Source organism: Pavona decussata, unplaced genomic scaffold (assembly GCF_977016875.1).
Source record: "Pavona decussata unplaced genomic scaffold, jaPavDecu1.1 SCAFFOLD_386, whole genome shotgun sequence".
Classification (NCBI taxonomy): domain Eukaryota; kingdom Metazoa; phylum Cnidaria; class Anthozoa; order Scleractinia; family Agariciidae; genus Pavona; species Pavona decussata.
The window spans coordinates 2,357,839-2,373,911 of record NW_028145758.1 but is presented as its reverse complement, the minus strand read 5'-3'; the positions used below and the strand labels follow the sequence as shown (position 1 = coordinate 2,373,911).

At 37.8% G+C, this 16,073-nt stretch overlaps 2 protein-coding genes across 2 annotated transcripts in view; both read right to left on the bottom strand.

The window, feature by feature from the left end:
- LOC146451638 (uncharacterized) overlaps positions 1-7,597 on the bottom strand; it is a 26,292-nt gene extending 18,695 nt beyond the window's left edge. The window contains exon 1 of the mRNA XM_085098922.1: positions 7,476-7,597. The gene's annotated coding sequence lies outside the window, so the exon portion shown is untranslated. The remainder of the gene's footprint in view (positions 1-7,475) is intronic.
- Positions 7,547-16,073, bottom strand: LOC146451637 (Golgi SNAP receptor complex member 2-like). The gene is made up of 9 exons (XM_085098926.1): positions 15,931-16,073; positions 14,625-14,689; positions 12,436-12,544; positions 12,030-12,089; positions 11,861-11,934; positions 10,933-10,986; positions 9,716-9,859; positions 9,124-9,210; positions 7,547-7,738 (listed from the first exon to the last, which is right to left on the bottom strand). Coding segments are annotated over exons 4-9 (552 nt in total). The 5' UTR covers positions 12,031-12,089; positions 12,436-12,544; positions 14,625-14,689; positions 15,931-16,073.

The following is a 16,073-nucleotide window of genomic DNA, read 5'->3' as shown; positions in this document are numbered from 1 at the left end:
AACTCTGTTTTTTTTTATAAGAACGTTGAGGCTGAGATTAACCAAAATTTTAAGAACGTATTAGGAACGTTCCTCAGGCTGAGACTCGATTAAGAACGTTTTTATTTTGCTAATCTGTATATAAAATCAAGGTACCAAATGTAAATTAGCCAAAATACTTAGTACATGTTTTGTATAACATTAACAATGGTAACACATATCTCGGCTTGTCGTAATCAGCAGTTCTTGATGATCTCAGCACGTCCGCATTGATTTACTGAAATACATGTAGTGTATACCATGTAATTTAAGAACATCTTAAGAACGTTTTCAGCCTCAGATCGCAAAAAAATATAAGAACGTTCAGCCTCAGCTCCAAAATTAGACGTTCTTATATAAAAACAAAAAAACAAAAAACAGAGTGTACATACATTTCAAATTCAAGAAACGTTCAAGTGCATGAGTAACAGCCTTTCTGAGACAAGCATTCAAGTGCTTTTGAAGTTTCAGCTCATCGAGAAGCATAACAGTTCAGGTCCATAGCAAGGCTAAAATAACTAGGGGGGCAGAGCAAAATAGTTAAACAAAACTACTCTTATAACCCCCCCCCCCCCCCCGGTCCGTCACCCCAAAAAACAGACAGATTAGGGAGTTTAAGATGCAACGAGAACATGGAAAAAATCAGCAGTAGATTTAGTCAGCAAATCAATAACTTTGCACCTGCGTCACACTTTTTGGTACATTTCTTTGCCGTTTTTTTTACGCAGACTACCACGTGAAATTTCCTAATTTTACGTTTTAAGGAGAACGTAAACAAACGAGGGAAAAATTTACTTTCTCTTTTTAAATTTGGAATATGGTAGCGAGAATCCGACTGCAGGAAAATTTTTCTCTTGAGAGGACATATTTCTGTGGCTTTCGACAATCGACAATTCAAAGACAATTCGAATACTAAATTGTTATAAACTAAGGGCATTTATATTGCTATCAATGAGCGGATGTCTTAAAAAACAAATAGTTTATTTCAACAGCTTTCATGGTTTGTGATTGGTTGATTTCGATCCATTTTGGTTCTTATTTCTCATTCACAAGGTAGGAGTGCCTTCGTTGCATTTCTTTATAAAAACAAACTGTTAGCGAAAGAAACTGATAGGTAGTAAACAAATTATTGAAGGTTGTGAAAAGGCACTTGCAGCATCAGAGTTCAAGACTGATTGATCAGTGCACACTAATCTGTTTTAATCATCATTTTTAGGCACATTGTTTTTAACTTCCAAAAATTCTGGGGGGGCTCAAGCCCCCCCTGCCCCTTCCCCTGCTACGGGCCTGCAGTTGTGCACATTTGAGCAAATGTTCTGCTGTGTGGTGCCGAGCGAAGGAAGGGATCCAGGACGCGGCTTTTTTAATGCTGAACTGAATTCCTCGCAGACGTTTTAAAACACTTAAGGCAAGCCGAGTCCAAGTGTACGAGGTACAACCTCACAGACACAAGCATTCAGTGCAAGTTCTTAAACTTCAAGCTTATCGAGAAGCGTAAGAGCTGTGCACATTTGTGCAAATGTTTTGCTGAGTGGTGCCGGGCGACGGATTTCATACGTACGGATTACATAGATGAACTAAGAACTTTTGCGACCGGAGTCCTCGTAAACGCGTAGAAACATAAAGGCAGGCATTAAGCTCTTCTTGAGAAATTTTTTCGATCGGCTTTAACCTCTCACCACCAGGATTTGCAAGTTATCCTGAAATTTAACCCGTTGTTATTGTTATTGTTGTTATGTAATCTAAATCGTAAAATCAGGCAATTTTTCTGATTTTAAAGGAAACTTCAGAGATTCGTGAAAACTAATTATATAACAAGTGGTTGTCAAAATGATGTTTTTTCTCATTTTAAGTTAAAATGTTCAGAGAAATCAAATTTTGGGCCATTTCAGTTAAAAGAAAAGCTATTTCTGAAAGCGTATTTGTTTCATTACACTTAGCTTGAGCATTTTATTTCAAAACGCCCTTCAATGAACAGCGCAGTGCATACGACATAGACCTTTTTCATAAATGGCGGCCGATTTATTATTCTTTTCAATACATGTTAATTGGCCCCACTAACCTCATTTCAGAGTAAAAATTCTTTTGAATTTGGACATGCTGACGAGGCTAGTAGGGCTAATTTTTATTAATACTTAACAATTATTCACCAAAGTGGAGGTGAATAGTGATGGATATTTACCGAGCCGCGAAGCGGCGAGGTAAATATCCATCACTTTCACCGACACTGAGGTGAATAATTGTTTTAGTATATACCACACCAGCTGAATAAGAAATGGACCAAAACTCATTTTATTTTTTCAATATACCGACAAATGGCGCGAAATTTCAAAATCTCGCGCGCCGCGCGGTAAGCGATTTCGTATTGTAGAATTAGTTCCGTCTCGCTTTCTTGTAGACAAATAAAACTTCTAGAGGCACTTGTTTAGTTGCTACGTGCTTTTCTTCGATTGTTGTGTGAAATTTGTCCTGTTGTTGAGACTATAATGCAAAACATTAGATGTTTCATTGTTTACATTGTAATTATAGTGCTCGACAGTTTTCGTAATTAATGCATTGTATTTTTATTTTTTGCCTTAGAATATGAGGTTTAAAAGATTAAATAATTTACCATGTAATGCCGTCAAACCAAAATTTGTTGTATTTTTGGTAATAGCCGTCTCTTTTATCGAAATATTTTCCTCTTAAGTGACCGTGGCGAAACGGGTTATCATCTTGTTTCTCTTTGGTTGCTCGGAGGTGAATAGTACTTGGCTAATCACCTCCGAGCTAGCCAATCAGCGCGCGCAAAAAGCACTATTCACTTGTGTGGTATATACTAAAAAAGAATAATTTATCAGCCGCCATTTATGAAAAAGGTCTATGATAGAACACGCCCGATTTTTGGAGGTCCAAATTTCCCGAGAAACTGTCGTGGAGTCTTCTTCTTTTGTTGTCGAGGCTTTTTTTAAAATTGTTTGTCTGTACTTTCAATTGTTTTTGTCACTCAATGACCCCAAATGTTCTCAACCTTAGCCATTTTGTAGCCCTAAACTCAACAAATAACCCCAAGCTTCCTTCCACTCCTAAGCCCAAAAGTTAACCAAAAAGTTTCTTAAGTCGGGCCATTTATAAACCCTAAACTCAAAATTTAACCCCAAGCTTTCAAACTCTAGCCATTTTTTAGGCCTAAGCTCCAAATTTAGCGCTTTCTTAGTCCTAGCCATTGTTTAACCCTAAGCTCAAAAATGAACCCTTAACTCCCTTAACCATAGCTTTTTTTTTTTAAACAAAGTTAAAAAACTAGCCCCTAGACCTAGAGGTCTCAACCTTAGTCATTCTTTCCATACATTTGTCTGTATAGCAAACCAGCCGTGAACTGCTACTAAAAATAGTTCGCGGGAAAAAAATACAGACAAATGTATGGAAAGTTCGAAACACGACTGGACGCTTTCTGGCACAGCTACATCCCTCCAATTTTTTTCTTAAAATCTTTTTCCTAGTGCCAAAAGTTTCCAATTCATGAATTTTTCAGAAGCGATGTTTTATGAAAATTATTTGACATCGGATTTCCATACAAACACTGTTAATTCAAGCGTGTTTGCCTTCTCGTCAAAATGGCGTCGAAAACCGTGATAAGGTCTATTTCGAAAGCTGTTGATGAGGTCCCTGAAGAGACGCCCTGTGATGACACCTGTAAGCCTGAGTTGTTTTCGCCATCACCTCAGGATTTGGGTGATTGTTCTATGCCTGAGAATGCGTCCCAAGACGTTCCTGAAAAACCTCTAGGCGCACCGAGAGTTTTATGTGATTTATTTAATTGTTGTACGAGATACGAATCAGCTCCGAAGTTTACGTAGAACTTGAAGGATACTGACCGCCGTGTGCGACTTCGCAAAGAATTATCTGTTGTTTTTTTTGGTCGATACACTGACAAGTGAGCAGCCAAGAGATTATCAATGGTTTTGATGCGGCCGGTATTGACGTAGATGAAATTTTGTCTATCCAGCGACGGGCGTCAGATAACACGTGGGTGGTAAGCTTTCGATCGACCGATGCGAAAAACGTTGCCCCTGGTGTCCTGTCCGTATCGATTGCTGGCTGCACAGTTTTCTTAGGCGACTGTGAGAATCGTGTGATGATGATTAAGATCTACGGAGCGCCTACTGAATTACCGGACACTGTTTTGATCGGTCGACTTTCGCATTATGGCAAGGTTTTTTCTTTTCGTTGGGACAGGGTCGCCGCTAATATCTATAATGGTGTGCGTACTGCTAAGATGCAGTTGAATTTGCCCATCCCGCCAACTATTTTTGTTGCGGGCGAGTTAATACGAATCTGGTATCCATCTCAGCCTAAAATGTGCCGTCGCTGCGGGGATGTTGGCCGCGTGGCCGCAAAATGCTCATCGTTCCGGTGCTTTTTAAAATTGTGAAGCGCCGGGCCATTGGATTGAAGATTGCCAGTCACCGCCCCTTTGCTCTATTTGTCTTGAGAAAGACCATGACGTTTCAGTATGTTCTTTTTTCAGTGTTATTCAGCGCAAATGTGGTTAACGAGTCTGGCGGATCTCTAAACCCCGATGATGTGGAGACCATTTCGGACTCAGCTTCGTCGCCTGCTGCATCGCCTTCTTACGCCAAGGTGGCCTCTCGTACACCAGAGCAAGCGGAGGCCATTAAAGCTGCCGAGGCGGCGAGATCGGTCTCCAAGTAGCCTTCGCCCAAGTCTTCCAAGGACTCAAAGGATTCTGTAAAACAACAGCCCAAGAAGCCACCCAAGCCGAAAGCAGCGAGTGAGTCACCGCCTTCAAGTGCCCAAAAACCATCCTCGGACTGTAAACGTACTACACAGGAAAAGGCGGAGCGTGAGCGCCATCGTCATCATCATAATCACGATCGCGAATCATCTGAGGAGGACTCTGATCATGAGTTTGTGAAGGTGAGGGCTAGGCGTCATTCTAGACCGCCGCTAGCAGCACCAATGTCGTTGAAAATTCTATCTTTAAAGGTTGGGGGTCTTGGCACCCCTGCTAAGCGATTCACTGTTTTGCGCGAGCTTGAGCATTTGAATGTATGATTTATTTTTATTACCAGAAACTCATGTGTCCACTAATAAGGTCGCGGACGAAATCGCTCTTTGTTGGCCTGGCCAATGCTTTTGCTCTGTTGGGAGAGGCAAATCTGCTGGCAAATCTGGTAGCTTTATTTGTCTCTCCCAGATTTTCGGGCCATATCTTTCGCTTTTTATTTGATTCTGACGGGCGCGTTTTAAGTGCATTGGTGCTACTAGGGTCTATGAGTCTTAATGTTGTTAATATCTATGCTCCAAACACTGTCTCGGAGCGTAAAACCTTTATTGAGTGTTTACATGATTATTTTATTTCTAATGGTTCTCGCGTTATTGCTGCTGACTTTTTAAAAATTGTATTGATAACAAATTAGATCGCTATTCTGCTCATACTTTGCTGTCGGACAAAAAGTGTCTTAGTGCCTTTTTGTCCGATTTTTTTTGAGCGATGTTTGGCGCAAATTGAATCCGCGCGGTGTTTCTTTTGCTTGGTCTAATCTGATTACTCGCTGGCTACTCGTATTGATAGTTTTTTGCTGTCTCGTTCTTTGTTTAAATTTGTTTGTCTAAACGAGGTTTTACCGTGTGTTTTTTCCGATCACGATTTCAGTTGTAGTTCTCGATTTTTCTTTTGATGGTTTTTCAAATAATCGAGATGGTGTTTGGAGATTAAATACCGCTCTTTCGGCTGATCATGAGTTTAAGCGTGAGATTTCAGTTCTGTTGTTGATCGCCAAAAGAGTGTTATTGCCGACTTGGTGGGATGATCTGAAACTTGTCATTCGTTCTGCTTGCATTAATTACTGCACACGTAAGTGTCAGTCTGTAAATCGTGAGCGGAATTTTTTAACTAAGCATTTAATTCGTGCTAAAATGCTTTCCATGCTGGTGACAATTCTGTCGTTTCCGAATTGCGAGATGTTGAAAGCGCGCTTTCGTCTCTTATTTCTCGTGAGACGGAGGGCGCTAAAATTCGATCGCGTGCCAAGTGGATCGAGGAAGGAGAAAAGCCCACGCGGTATGAGCAACAGCGTGCGGAGAAAAATTCGTTTGATTCTGTTGTTAACACTGATGGTAGCGAAAAAACGTCGCAGGCTGATATTAAGCGGGTTTTTGCGAATTTTTATCGTGATCTGTATGCCAAAAATACTCCTATTTACATGCAGATCCAAACCGATTTGATCGATAGTTTAGAATTTTCTTTGAATGATGGTGAGCGCGCTAGTTGTGAGGGCTTATTTACTAAGACGAGCTTTTCTCCGCTTTGAAGGGCCTTCAGACCGGCAAATCGTCTGGCTCTGACAGCCTGCCCACCGAGTTCTATTTGTATTTTTCGGATGACCTGGGTGATATTCGCGTTCTGGTTCTGAACGAGAGATATCGCTTGGGTGTTTTACGTACGGCCAGCGCGAGAGTCTCTTGCGCTTGCTGTACAAGAAGGACGATAGACGATTGCCGAAAAATTGGCGCTCCATATCGCTTTTGAATACAGATTACAAACTTATAGCTTTCTCAAGAAGCTTGCTGATTATATAACCCTCTAAAACACAAGCAATATACAAGCTACTCACGATATCTGTTAGATCTAAAGAACAGCTGATTACATAAGTTCACCTGGAAATCCACAACTAATTAACTACCCGAACAATTCGGTGGTTTACTAAATTACATGAATGAGTTGTTTCTGGAAAACGACCTGCTCACTGCAATTGCCTGGAAGTGTTTTTCTCTCCAATGTTGATTCATTTACCAAAACCTGCTCACAAATAGCAGTTTATTTTGTGCACGCTGATGGACTGGCCACTCTAGTAAAACTTCAGCGTAATTTAAGCAAATATTAGGAGAGATTAATTTAAAATATTTATAAGGCCAAGGTAACGAGGAACGTCTCAGAACAGCTGTCATCCGTTAGCATGCGGATTCACATTTTTGTCAATGATATATCAATACCTGAATTATTATTTTTTAAATTAAATGCAATTATAACAAAATGGTTAGAATATGCAATTAAAACAATTTGATATATTTCCGACTTATTTTGCCACAGTTTTTCAACAAGCTGTCTGATGAAATATGCTTAATCAAGGTCTTCAACGCTCACCAAATACAAAGGGTTTATCTTATTCAATTATTACTTATTTAAGCTTCATTTTAACCACAAACGTACATATTTCATTGACGCCTAACTAAAATGGAAACATACCGGGATTTTAAATTGAATTCTTAAACATAAAAAAAGAAAGATGTCCAATTACATTTACACAACAAAAACCTTTTATGTCAGAGTAAAACAGCTGAAATAGAAAGGGTTTGAAAACAAGTGCGCGCGATTGTTAACTTTTGTAGGCCACGAGAAAGGAAAAAATAAATATTAACAAGCAGAATTACAGCAAAGTTTAAAGACCTACCGAGTTTAAAAGGTTACGTTTGGTTGCATTGAGCTTGTGAATTTTTCCCTCCTTGTGCTGTGATGCTTGACTTAGTGAATTGAGTTGTACGCTGCAGATTTCGCAAAAGAATTGTTGCGCCGGCTGCTTGAAGGGAACACCGTTGAGTTATTGATCATCCAATGCTTTTCGCTTTCTTCCCACACTAAATACCTCAGCATTGTTTGACTGTATAGCTGGAGGAGCTGGAAGGTTTGCTGGCGGAATGCCGGCTGTTTCAGTGACTGGAAAAGAAGAGACGTACTGTTGTTGAGCTGTAAGATGTGGAAAAGCCTTACCTAATATTGTAACCTGCACACTGCAATATTTTTTAATATTGCAGCATGCTTATTTAGCGCGTTTAATTATATTACCCCTTATAATTTCCCTGCTGACAAAAACGGACCGCCTCCGTTTTCCTCAGACAGTTGTTTTGTCATCTTAAAGACTACAATCGTTGATTTTATGCAGACAGAACAATAGAATTTCATGGGGATCAGTAATTATTATTTGATAAGCTACTGGCTTATCCTTGAATATCATGTGAGGGACTTGACGACTAAGAACATAATTATACAGGTTACGATCATTCCTCCAAACGCAATCCATTTGTCCTAATAGGAAAATAATTAATACAGAGAAATAAACACATCATTAGGCTGTCTATGCATATGGAAGACATATAATAGTTGCGTATCTAGAATTTCTGTAAGACAAGAGGCTAGAACTACAGACAAACTTTAGAACAGTCGCTTTTTCCCTTGACATTCACATACATGTGAAGAGTAAAGTGAATATACGAGGTAAAATACATTGAAAGCATAGATTGTGATGTGTAATTGCGAGATATGAACATGCAAGGCAAGAAAAACTCTCCAGTCTCTTTCTATTTTCTCACTTGTTCCAGACCTTCCCTTCAAAGGCCGTGCATTGATACGACATGCAACGCAAAAAATTTTGCAGTCTACCATTTTAGTCTCATTTTTTTCTGAACAATGAGTGGGACCCTAGCTCCCAAGCCTCCCCAGAAGGCAATAGTGTTTTAGATATCAATGCAAAATTTTTATGGCATGCACAACGGGTTCATCTTGTTTCCCTACTTTCACGAAACGAATGCACAAGTTTTTATTGTAATAATTCTGATTTGATCATGCCCCACATACGCAGCACTATTTTGTATTAATTTTTATTGTGTTTTCGAAGTGACCTATTTATATAAGCTTGATGGTTTCTTGAGGTCTCCTCGCCAAATCGTTATTGCTCCTTTTGTATTACTATATCATGTTTTACAGCAAATAAAAAAAAAAAATTAAAAAAAATAAATAAATAAATAGCAATTTCCTTTATCTTTTTTGTGCTAAGCTTTTGACTTGTGATGAGTCAATGACAGGATAAAATGCTGACGCCAGGCACAAGTCTTGAAAAACTGGAAACTCACAATCAGCTTGTTCTAAATCCTAATATGTTTTAATTGCAAACGAAGCAATGGATAAAGCAATGGATAAAACATTGGGACAGTGTTTCCTGAAGGAATTCAAGGCCACATGCACACATTCCTGTGAATGTGAGCTGAAACAGCAAAAAAGCAATCTGCACCAAACCCTTCATTTGCACCAACAAACAACAATACCTGTGTTGCCCTCTTGTCAATCAGCCTCATAACAGTGTTAGACAAACCAAGCGTGCTGGCAATATCCAATATTCTTTTATGAGCTCCCTGTCGAAAGACATTTAATTGGCAAATTTGCTTTGATGTCCAGTTGGAGAAAACTAAGCGTAAACCAGTGAATAAAACCAAAGAGCAAGGTTCACTAACAAAACCAAAGGCCACATGCAAATATTTAGCCACTTTTCATGCGAAATGAAAAAAAAAAAAAAAAAAAAAACAGCCTAAAATTTGGAACAAAACGGTTATGCAATCAGCCTTCAAATGTTTTTGATACAAATGGAAAAAATATAGACACCAACTTCAAGTTAATGTAATATGTTCTTGATTTCCTTCCTACATAAAATTTGTAATAACTTAGTGCAGCTTGTTTTTTCTTTAAACATTTACTTCATGGGTGAAAAATAAAAAAATACAGTAGATATAAACTACATCATAAAAAGGTGTCAAATAAGAATCAAAACTACCTTAAAGTTCCTTCGTCAAACTACTACTCAGTGGAATGTCATGTGTAAATGAATTTATTATTAAGTTACTGGAAATTTAATGAGCTTACTTTTAAAGTTATACGTTGACCTCTCAAACTTGTCAAAATACTAGATCCACTGCTCAATAAATCACTTATTCCTCTGTCTGCATTTTGAAGTGAGGTGTTGTGCTGTAGTTCATGGTCTATCATGATAGATGTTTCGCCACTATCCTAAAAGACAAATAACACAATCTAAACAGTCAAGTACAGCTGTTCACATCATCATCATTAACGACATCATCATCATTATTACAATCTTTGACATCATTCTAAAATGAAGTAATGTTTGAAACACGAGCAGCAGTGTTTAATCATGTGCTGTGAGTTTTTGAATGCCTTCAAAAACATTCCTGGAAAAGCTGTGTCAAAAGAGTTAATAACAATGATGCTTTTGTGAACGTTGGAAATTAACAATACAAAAAAACATAAAACACCACATACTACAATACTTGCAAAAAATTTCGGACGTTTAATTTCCGGCCACTTTTTCCCTCATTTCGGACAACTTTCGGACAAAAATTTCCGACACTGCGCTGAAACATACCCAAAGTAAATTTACGACTAAAAAACATGAATTTGACTGAAATAAAATCTGTGAAAATGATAGTTTTACTGTACCTTCAAGGTTTTACACCAACCAGAAATAACACAAACTCAATCAAGCTTATGCCTCAAGCAGTGTCTCAAATACTTACCTTCCCAAAGATAAAAAGAACGACTGAGCACAGCCACCTAATCCGAATTCTGAACATATCATGCATATTGGCTTTGAATATGTGATGCTGTCGCCCAGAAAGTACTTTTAAAGTTTTATACTATACTGTAAAAATTTCGGACGGTTTTATTTTCGGACACTATTTTTGTCCGAAATTAACGCTAATTTCCTATAAAAACCTTTGCAAAATATCAACATGTATTTACTCTCCTTTCTGTTCTATGATACCTAGCTGGGAAAATTTGTTTAAATATCAGAACATGTCATCTTTTGTGATCATTTATTTGTTTCTCATGACCTGTATGTTTGAAAATGTAGTCATTAGGTAAGGAGAAATTAGATTCTGGTCACTAGATGGTTAACCGATAACCCCCAATATCACCTAGTAAGCTTAACACGGGGCAAAACAGCATTCATAAGAATTCTGATTCTGATGGCTTACATCTGAATGGTAACACTTGGGGATTTCTTCCACAAAATTCTGGAAGTAAAAACACACATCTAACATACTAAAAATAATGTAGCTTACATTAGTTGTAAACCTTCTGTTTAAAAGTTCCTCTCTTTCTTTTCCCTCTTGTTCCTGCCAAAAGAATCAATGTTATCAGCCACAAAAACAACAATTTTAACACAAGGTCTTTTTATTCCAAAAGAAGAGGACTCTACATGGCAACAAGTTTGTCATTAGACGGTGCTGCTGCTCATGAAGACTGGATGATGATTATTTTTTTTGTTAAAATAATTTCTGAGGTTAAATTTTATTATTGGAGGCATCCTTACTGACAGATTATTGTTGTATGTTTAAATAGCCTGTCTCATATTTTACTAGCTTTTACTAAAATTTAGCAAACCAGCCAACCACCCAATGCTATGAAAAGTACACAATGAAAATTCTCGGAAAACAATTTCCAAGCCCCCAGCAGGAATCAAACCTGCAAACTTCCAGATACTAGTTTGGATGCTCTAACCACTGAGCTATAGGTGACCTCAAGCCTGACCTGCTCACCATATGAATGACCCATAGATCAGTGATTAGAGCATCCAAACTAGTATATGGAACTAGGTTGTGGGTTTGATTCCTGCTGGGGGCTTGGAAATTTTTTCCGAGAATTTTCATCGTGTACTTATTGTTGTCTATTTCATTTTACTAAAATGCAAATAATAATCAAATAATCAAACTTAATCCATGGAAGATTTAGGATGTGTTTCTTTGGAAAAATCCAAAACTCGGATTTTTGATCTAAGGTCACTTGGGCCATGTTGCATCAAAGGAACCAACGTATCTTTACCCAGAGTGGATTCATTAATTCCTTTGATACACCATGATCTGAGTGATCTTGAATCAATAATCCGGATTCAGATTTTTCCAAAGCTAATAATGAAGAACAGGTTAAGAACTTGTAAGCCAACATGCTTACTGGCAGTAAAGGTAACAATGTCATTATTGTTATATGTACCTTCATCATCGTCTGATGTTTGTAGTTGTTAAGGCCTGTTTTCAAATGTCTCAAATCATATGTAAGTTGATCCACTTTTCTGCGAAAGCATCAACATAAAAAAATAGTATATCTCAGTATCAAGTTGGTATAAAATTTGGGGTGAGATTGGACATCAGCATGACCTTACTCTTTTCAAACAGTGTGTGGGTTCTTTCATGTCCTACAGATTATATCTCTCTGTACTGTCCTGTAAGGCAAATAATTAAAAAAAGAAAAGGTGTGTCAGAGGGTGTAGTCCTACACCTTAAGTGGAAGAATTCATCAATAGCAGTTCACAAGGGTTTGTGGAAAATGTCTTTTTTTTGTTCATCGTTCTCAAGATTAAAAACCCCATTCCAGTTTCTATTGGTGATCAATAAATTAATTTTCCTTTAAAGCCATGTCTGTTATTTTGCTTTACCTTGTTGCTGCAATAAGTTGATTTTGGATGAATAATTTCAACCCTTATACCCAATTCTGCGCCAATGAGAAGAAGATTTAATAACCTTACAATTATTTCATTTTAAGCAGAAGAAACTTTCAGAAAGACTTACATTTGAGCACTCTGCTTTTTCTGTGGCGGTTCTTTGTTAATAAGGATGGTGAGTCGGTCCCAGTTTACTTAAGCTTCTTCCAAGTTGTGTTCTATTTCTTGTTCAACAGCTGCATGACAAAAAAGAAAAACAAGTGAATACATACATCAGTCTATCTCTAGACACAGTTAAAGGGCTAAAGCATGGGGAAGGGATGAAGGCAGTAGTTTGATTACAACCTTAGAAAGACAAATTAAGAGACAGATTAAAGCAAAATAACCCTTTATGCCCCAACAAAATAACCAGCATCTAATTTCTTCTCACAATGTCACTACCCTAAAGTTTGGATAGTAACGACGCTCCGAAAGTAACGACGCCCCGAAAGTAACGACCCCCCCGAAAAAAACGTCAAAACATTGTGGCTTCTAATAAATCCAGAAAATAGCAAGTCCCCAAAAGTAGCACCCCCCTCCCCACCAAAAAAAGTAGTGACTCACCCAAAAAGTAGCAAGACAAAGTTGGTTTTTAATTATGTTATACCCATACCGAATGCCTTTATTGTTTTCCAATCCATAGTCAAATTATTAATATGCAATGCTAATATCTTCAGTTGGTGCATTGACAAATTGATCATGATAAGGCACTTTCAACAAAGGAAAGCCTTAACCCATTATCTGCCCTTGACATCAGTTCACTGATGGCATAATGTGAAAACTAAACTGGTACAATTTGGTATTAACAAAAAGGAACGTTTCTTCAAATTAAAATTAAAAAACTCTATATACTGCAATATAAGCAATTTGGACTGTGCCATGGAGTAAAAACACTGAGTTTAGTTTCCTCCCCTGAGTCAGAAAAGAATTTGATTTCCTCTACATCGGCTGATTCATTCATGCAGTAGTGCGGTAGACCATTGGTGTTTATTTCACTGTCCCTGCTACCAGAAATGGGCAGTGCAGTATCACATTTTACGAATGAATGGATAACTGTCTTTCAGCTGACGTGAGAACTCTTGCCATGCTGTGCCCACCCATTTCGTGAAAAGCACACATCGATAACCAGCGCTTAATTTTTCACTCATAAATAGCTCTGGATTTGTGAACAAGTGTTCCGTAGTGAGTCTGTCAACACTCTTCTTAAATTCTGCATTGAATGCAACATCGAGTAATTGAATCTTGCTTGGTGGGCCTGGAGCTGCAAGCCCCAATGTCGTCTGGCACTCTTACATCAGAATGGTCTTTATTCTGTATGTTGTACTTTGAGCTCTGTGCGAATCATATAATTTTTCATCTTGGAAAAAAGAGCTAGCGCTAGCTTTGTTTCATGTTTTTTTTTTGTTCCCCGAAAATAATGACTCCCCAAAAGTAACGAGCCCCAAAAGCTGCTAATTTTTATAATGAAAGTAAAGAGGGTCATTACTATCAGAACTTTATGGTACATCATCAAACATTCAGATCATAAGAGTAAAGGAAATGATCACCAAGAATGAAAATTGTTTTTTCTTCCCTTGGGAAAGAACCCTGGTTTTGGCTGGTTGCATGACACCTAAAATGTGTTCTGGATGAAATTTCCTGTAAAGGAGGGGCATTAAAGTGCACAATATTAACGCTTTATTATTTATTTATTTTTTTTATCAATGGGCGGTAAAGTGTACAATATTAAATTGCTTTAAATAAATGTAAGTATACGAAAGATATATTTTGAACAGTGGATAAAAGATCAAATAGAAGAAAGATCCTCACAGTACACAACTTTAAGCATTTGCGAAAAGAAACCCTGAAAAAAATTCATGCTTGAACGGGATTCAACCCATAACTAGGGTTCTTGATTTCTTGAAGAAGGAACAGAAAAGGACCCTGGGAAGAAAGTCTCCGTGTTCTTACAGTATGGCTAACAAAGTGCTTGAGGGGGGGGGGGGGGGGTTCTCCTATATAAAAGTAACAGCGGTGATCTTCAGAAATTTTGAAAAGGTCCCCTAAAAGGTACCAGAATTCCGTTTTGTGGGCATGGTCTGAATAGATTTTTTACTCCCAAGAGGTACCAAGTCAGTTGACTGACTGGGACTGGGATGAGAGGGGGGAATGCCCAATGCCCACTGAGCTAGTGTTGTGGAATATGAAACCCTTGGCAGAAATGGGGGAAGGGTGAGAGGGACACAAAACCAGTTGGGAAATACGGGAACTATTGTAAACATGTTAATGCTCTCTTACCATGTAACAAGTCTGGATGTGTTGTACTTAGCTTACTCAGCAGTCCTTGTACTCCAACGATTAGCCTTAAGTAAGAACAGATACAAAAACATCCAGAGCATTAGTTTTTGTGGATGCAACAACTGAACTTGACAGTGGCTTGCTTTATTTATGAGTCAATTTTACACCTGTTTCATGTATTTTTCCTATATGAAAAAATGAGATTCAATTATAAAAGACCATAAAATAAAGGCATAAAACCATGGTCTATTTTTTACTTCGACTTGTTCGCAGTTAATCCACAAAAGCAAAGGCCATAATGTTAAGATCATAGGGTGCTAGAGTAATAAAACAAAATAGGATAAATTAATAAATTGACCATGCAGTGGTGCAACTCTATGCTAATAACTATGAGCTTATATAAAATACGCTGAGAGCATATTTCTTAAATCTACACTGTAGCCATCAGTTGTGTAAGTGTCCCATGTCATTTAATTTAAGTGTTCTTGAAGATCATAGAGGCTCCTTTTATAAGCGTTTGTACTACATTTCATAAAGTTAAGGACGGTCCCAGTACTTTGTTACTGCGCATACATTCTGCGCATCTCAAAATACTTGGGTTTCCAATGGATGATGCCTACTAATATGGGGATATTGTTATGCCGTTTCAAACTATTTGTATCCAGAAAAAAAATTGGGGGTAACCATGCATTTTTCAACAAAGCTTCAATTTGGAAAATAACGCCATACATTACTTTGTATTTTTCTGTTTTTTAGAATAATTGTTGCTTGATTATCTCTTAAAAATGCGTGGTTACTCCCAATTTTCTTTGTGGATTCCAGTAGCCCTTGCTGAGATCTGCTTTCCAGGCATAGCCATAAACCACACAAAAATACTTCTCTATTAGTAGACACCGTCCTTGATTTTGCTTGGATGATCTGCATACATAAGGGCACATGTGCTCTGGGTAGTTGTGTCAGTTGAGACGGCAATTTTAAAATCCATGCGCAATTTTGTATGTCACTGTGTTTTATTTTCCTCAGTGGTAATGTTTCATTTATAGATTTTTGGTCACAAAATTTTATTTCATTTCATGATAACCATCATTACCGGATTGAGAAGTCGGTATTATAAATATCTACAGTTTCTTTAAAATAAAATACAGAGCTGTACAGTAACTAAGGGAAGTTTCGGAAAGGTTTAAGTTTTCTTTTCAATGACCGAAATAACGCAATACTATAAGGCACTTTCAATAATTTTTATAGTAAGCGACACGTATCCGTAGCTCGATTTAAGCTATGAACGAGAACAGGGCAAAAAACTCACCGATCAGTCTCTTGATTAAGACTGTCCATGGCTGAAAAACGACTGTTTAACTTGATCAGGATAAAAACACTTCTCCCTAATTCTCAAAAATTTTAAAATCTATCCGTCAGCATTTCCGAACCCGCCATTTTGTTTTCATGGAC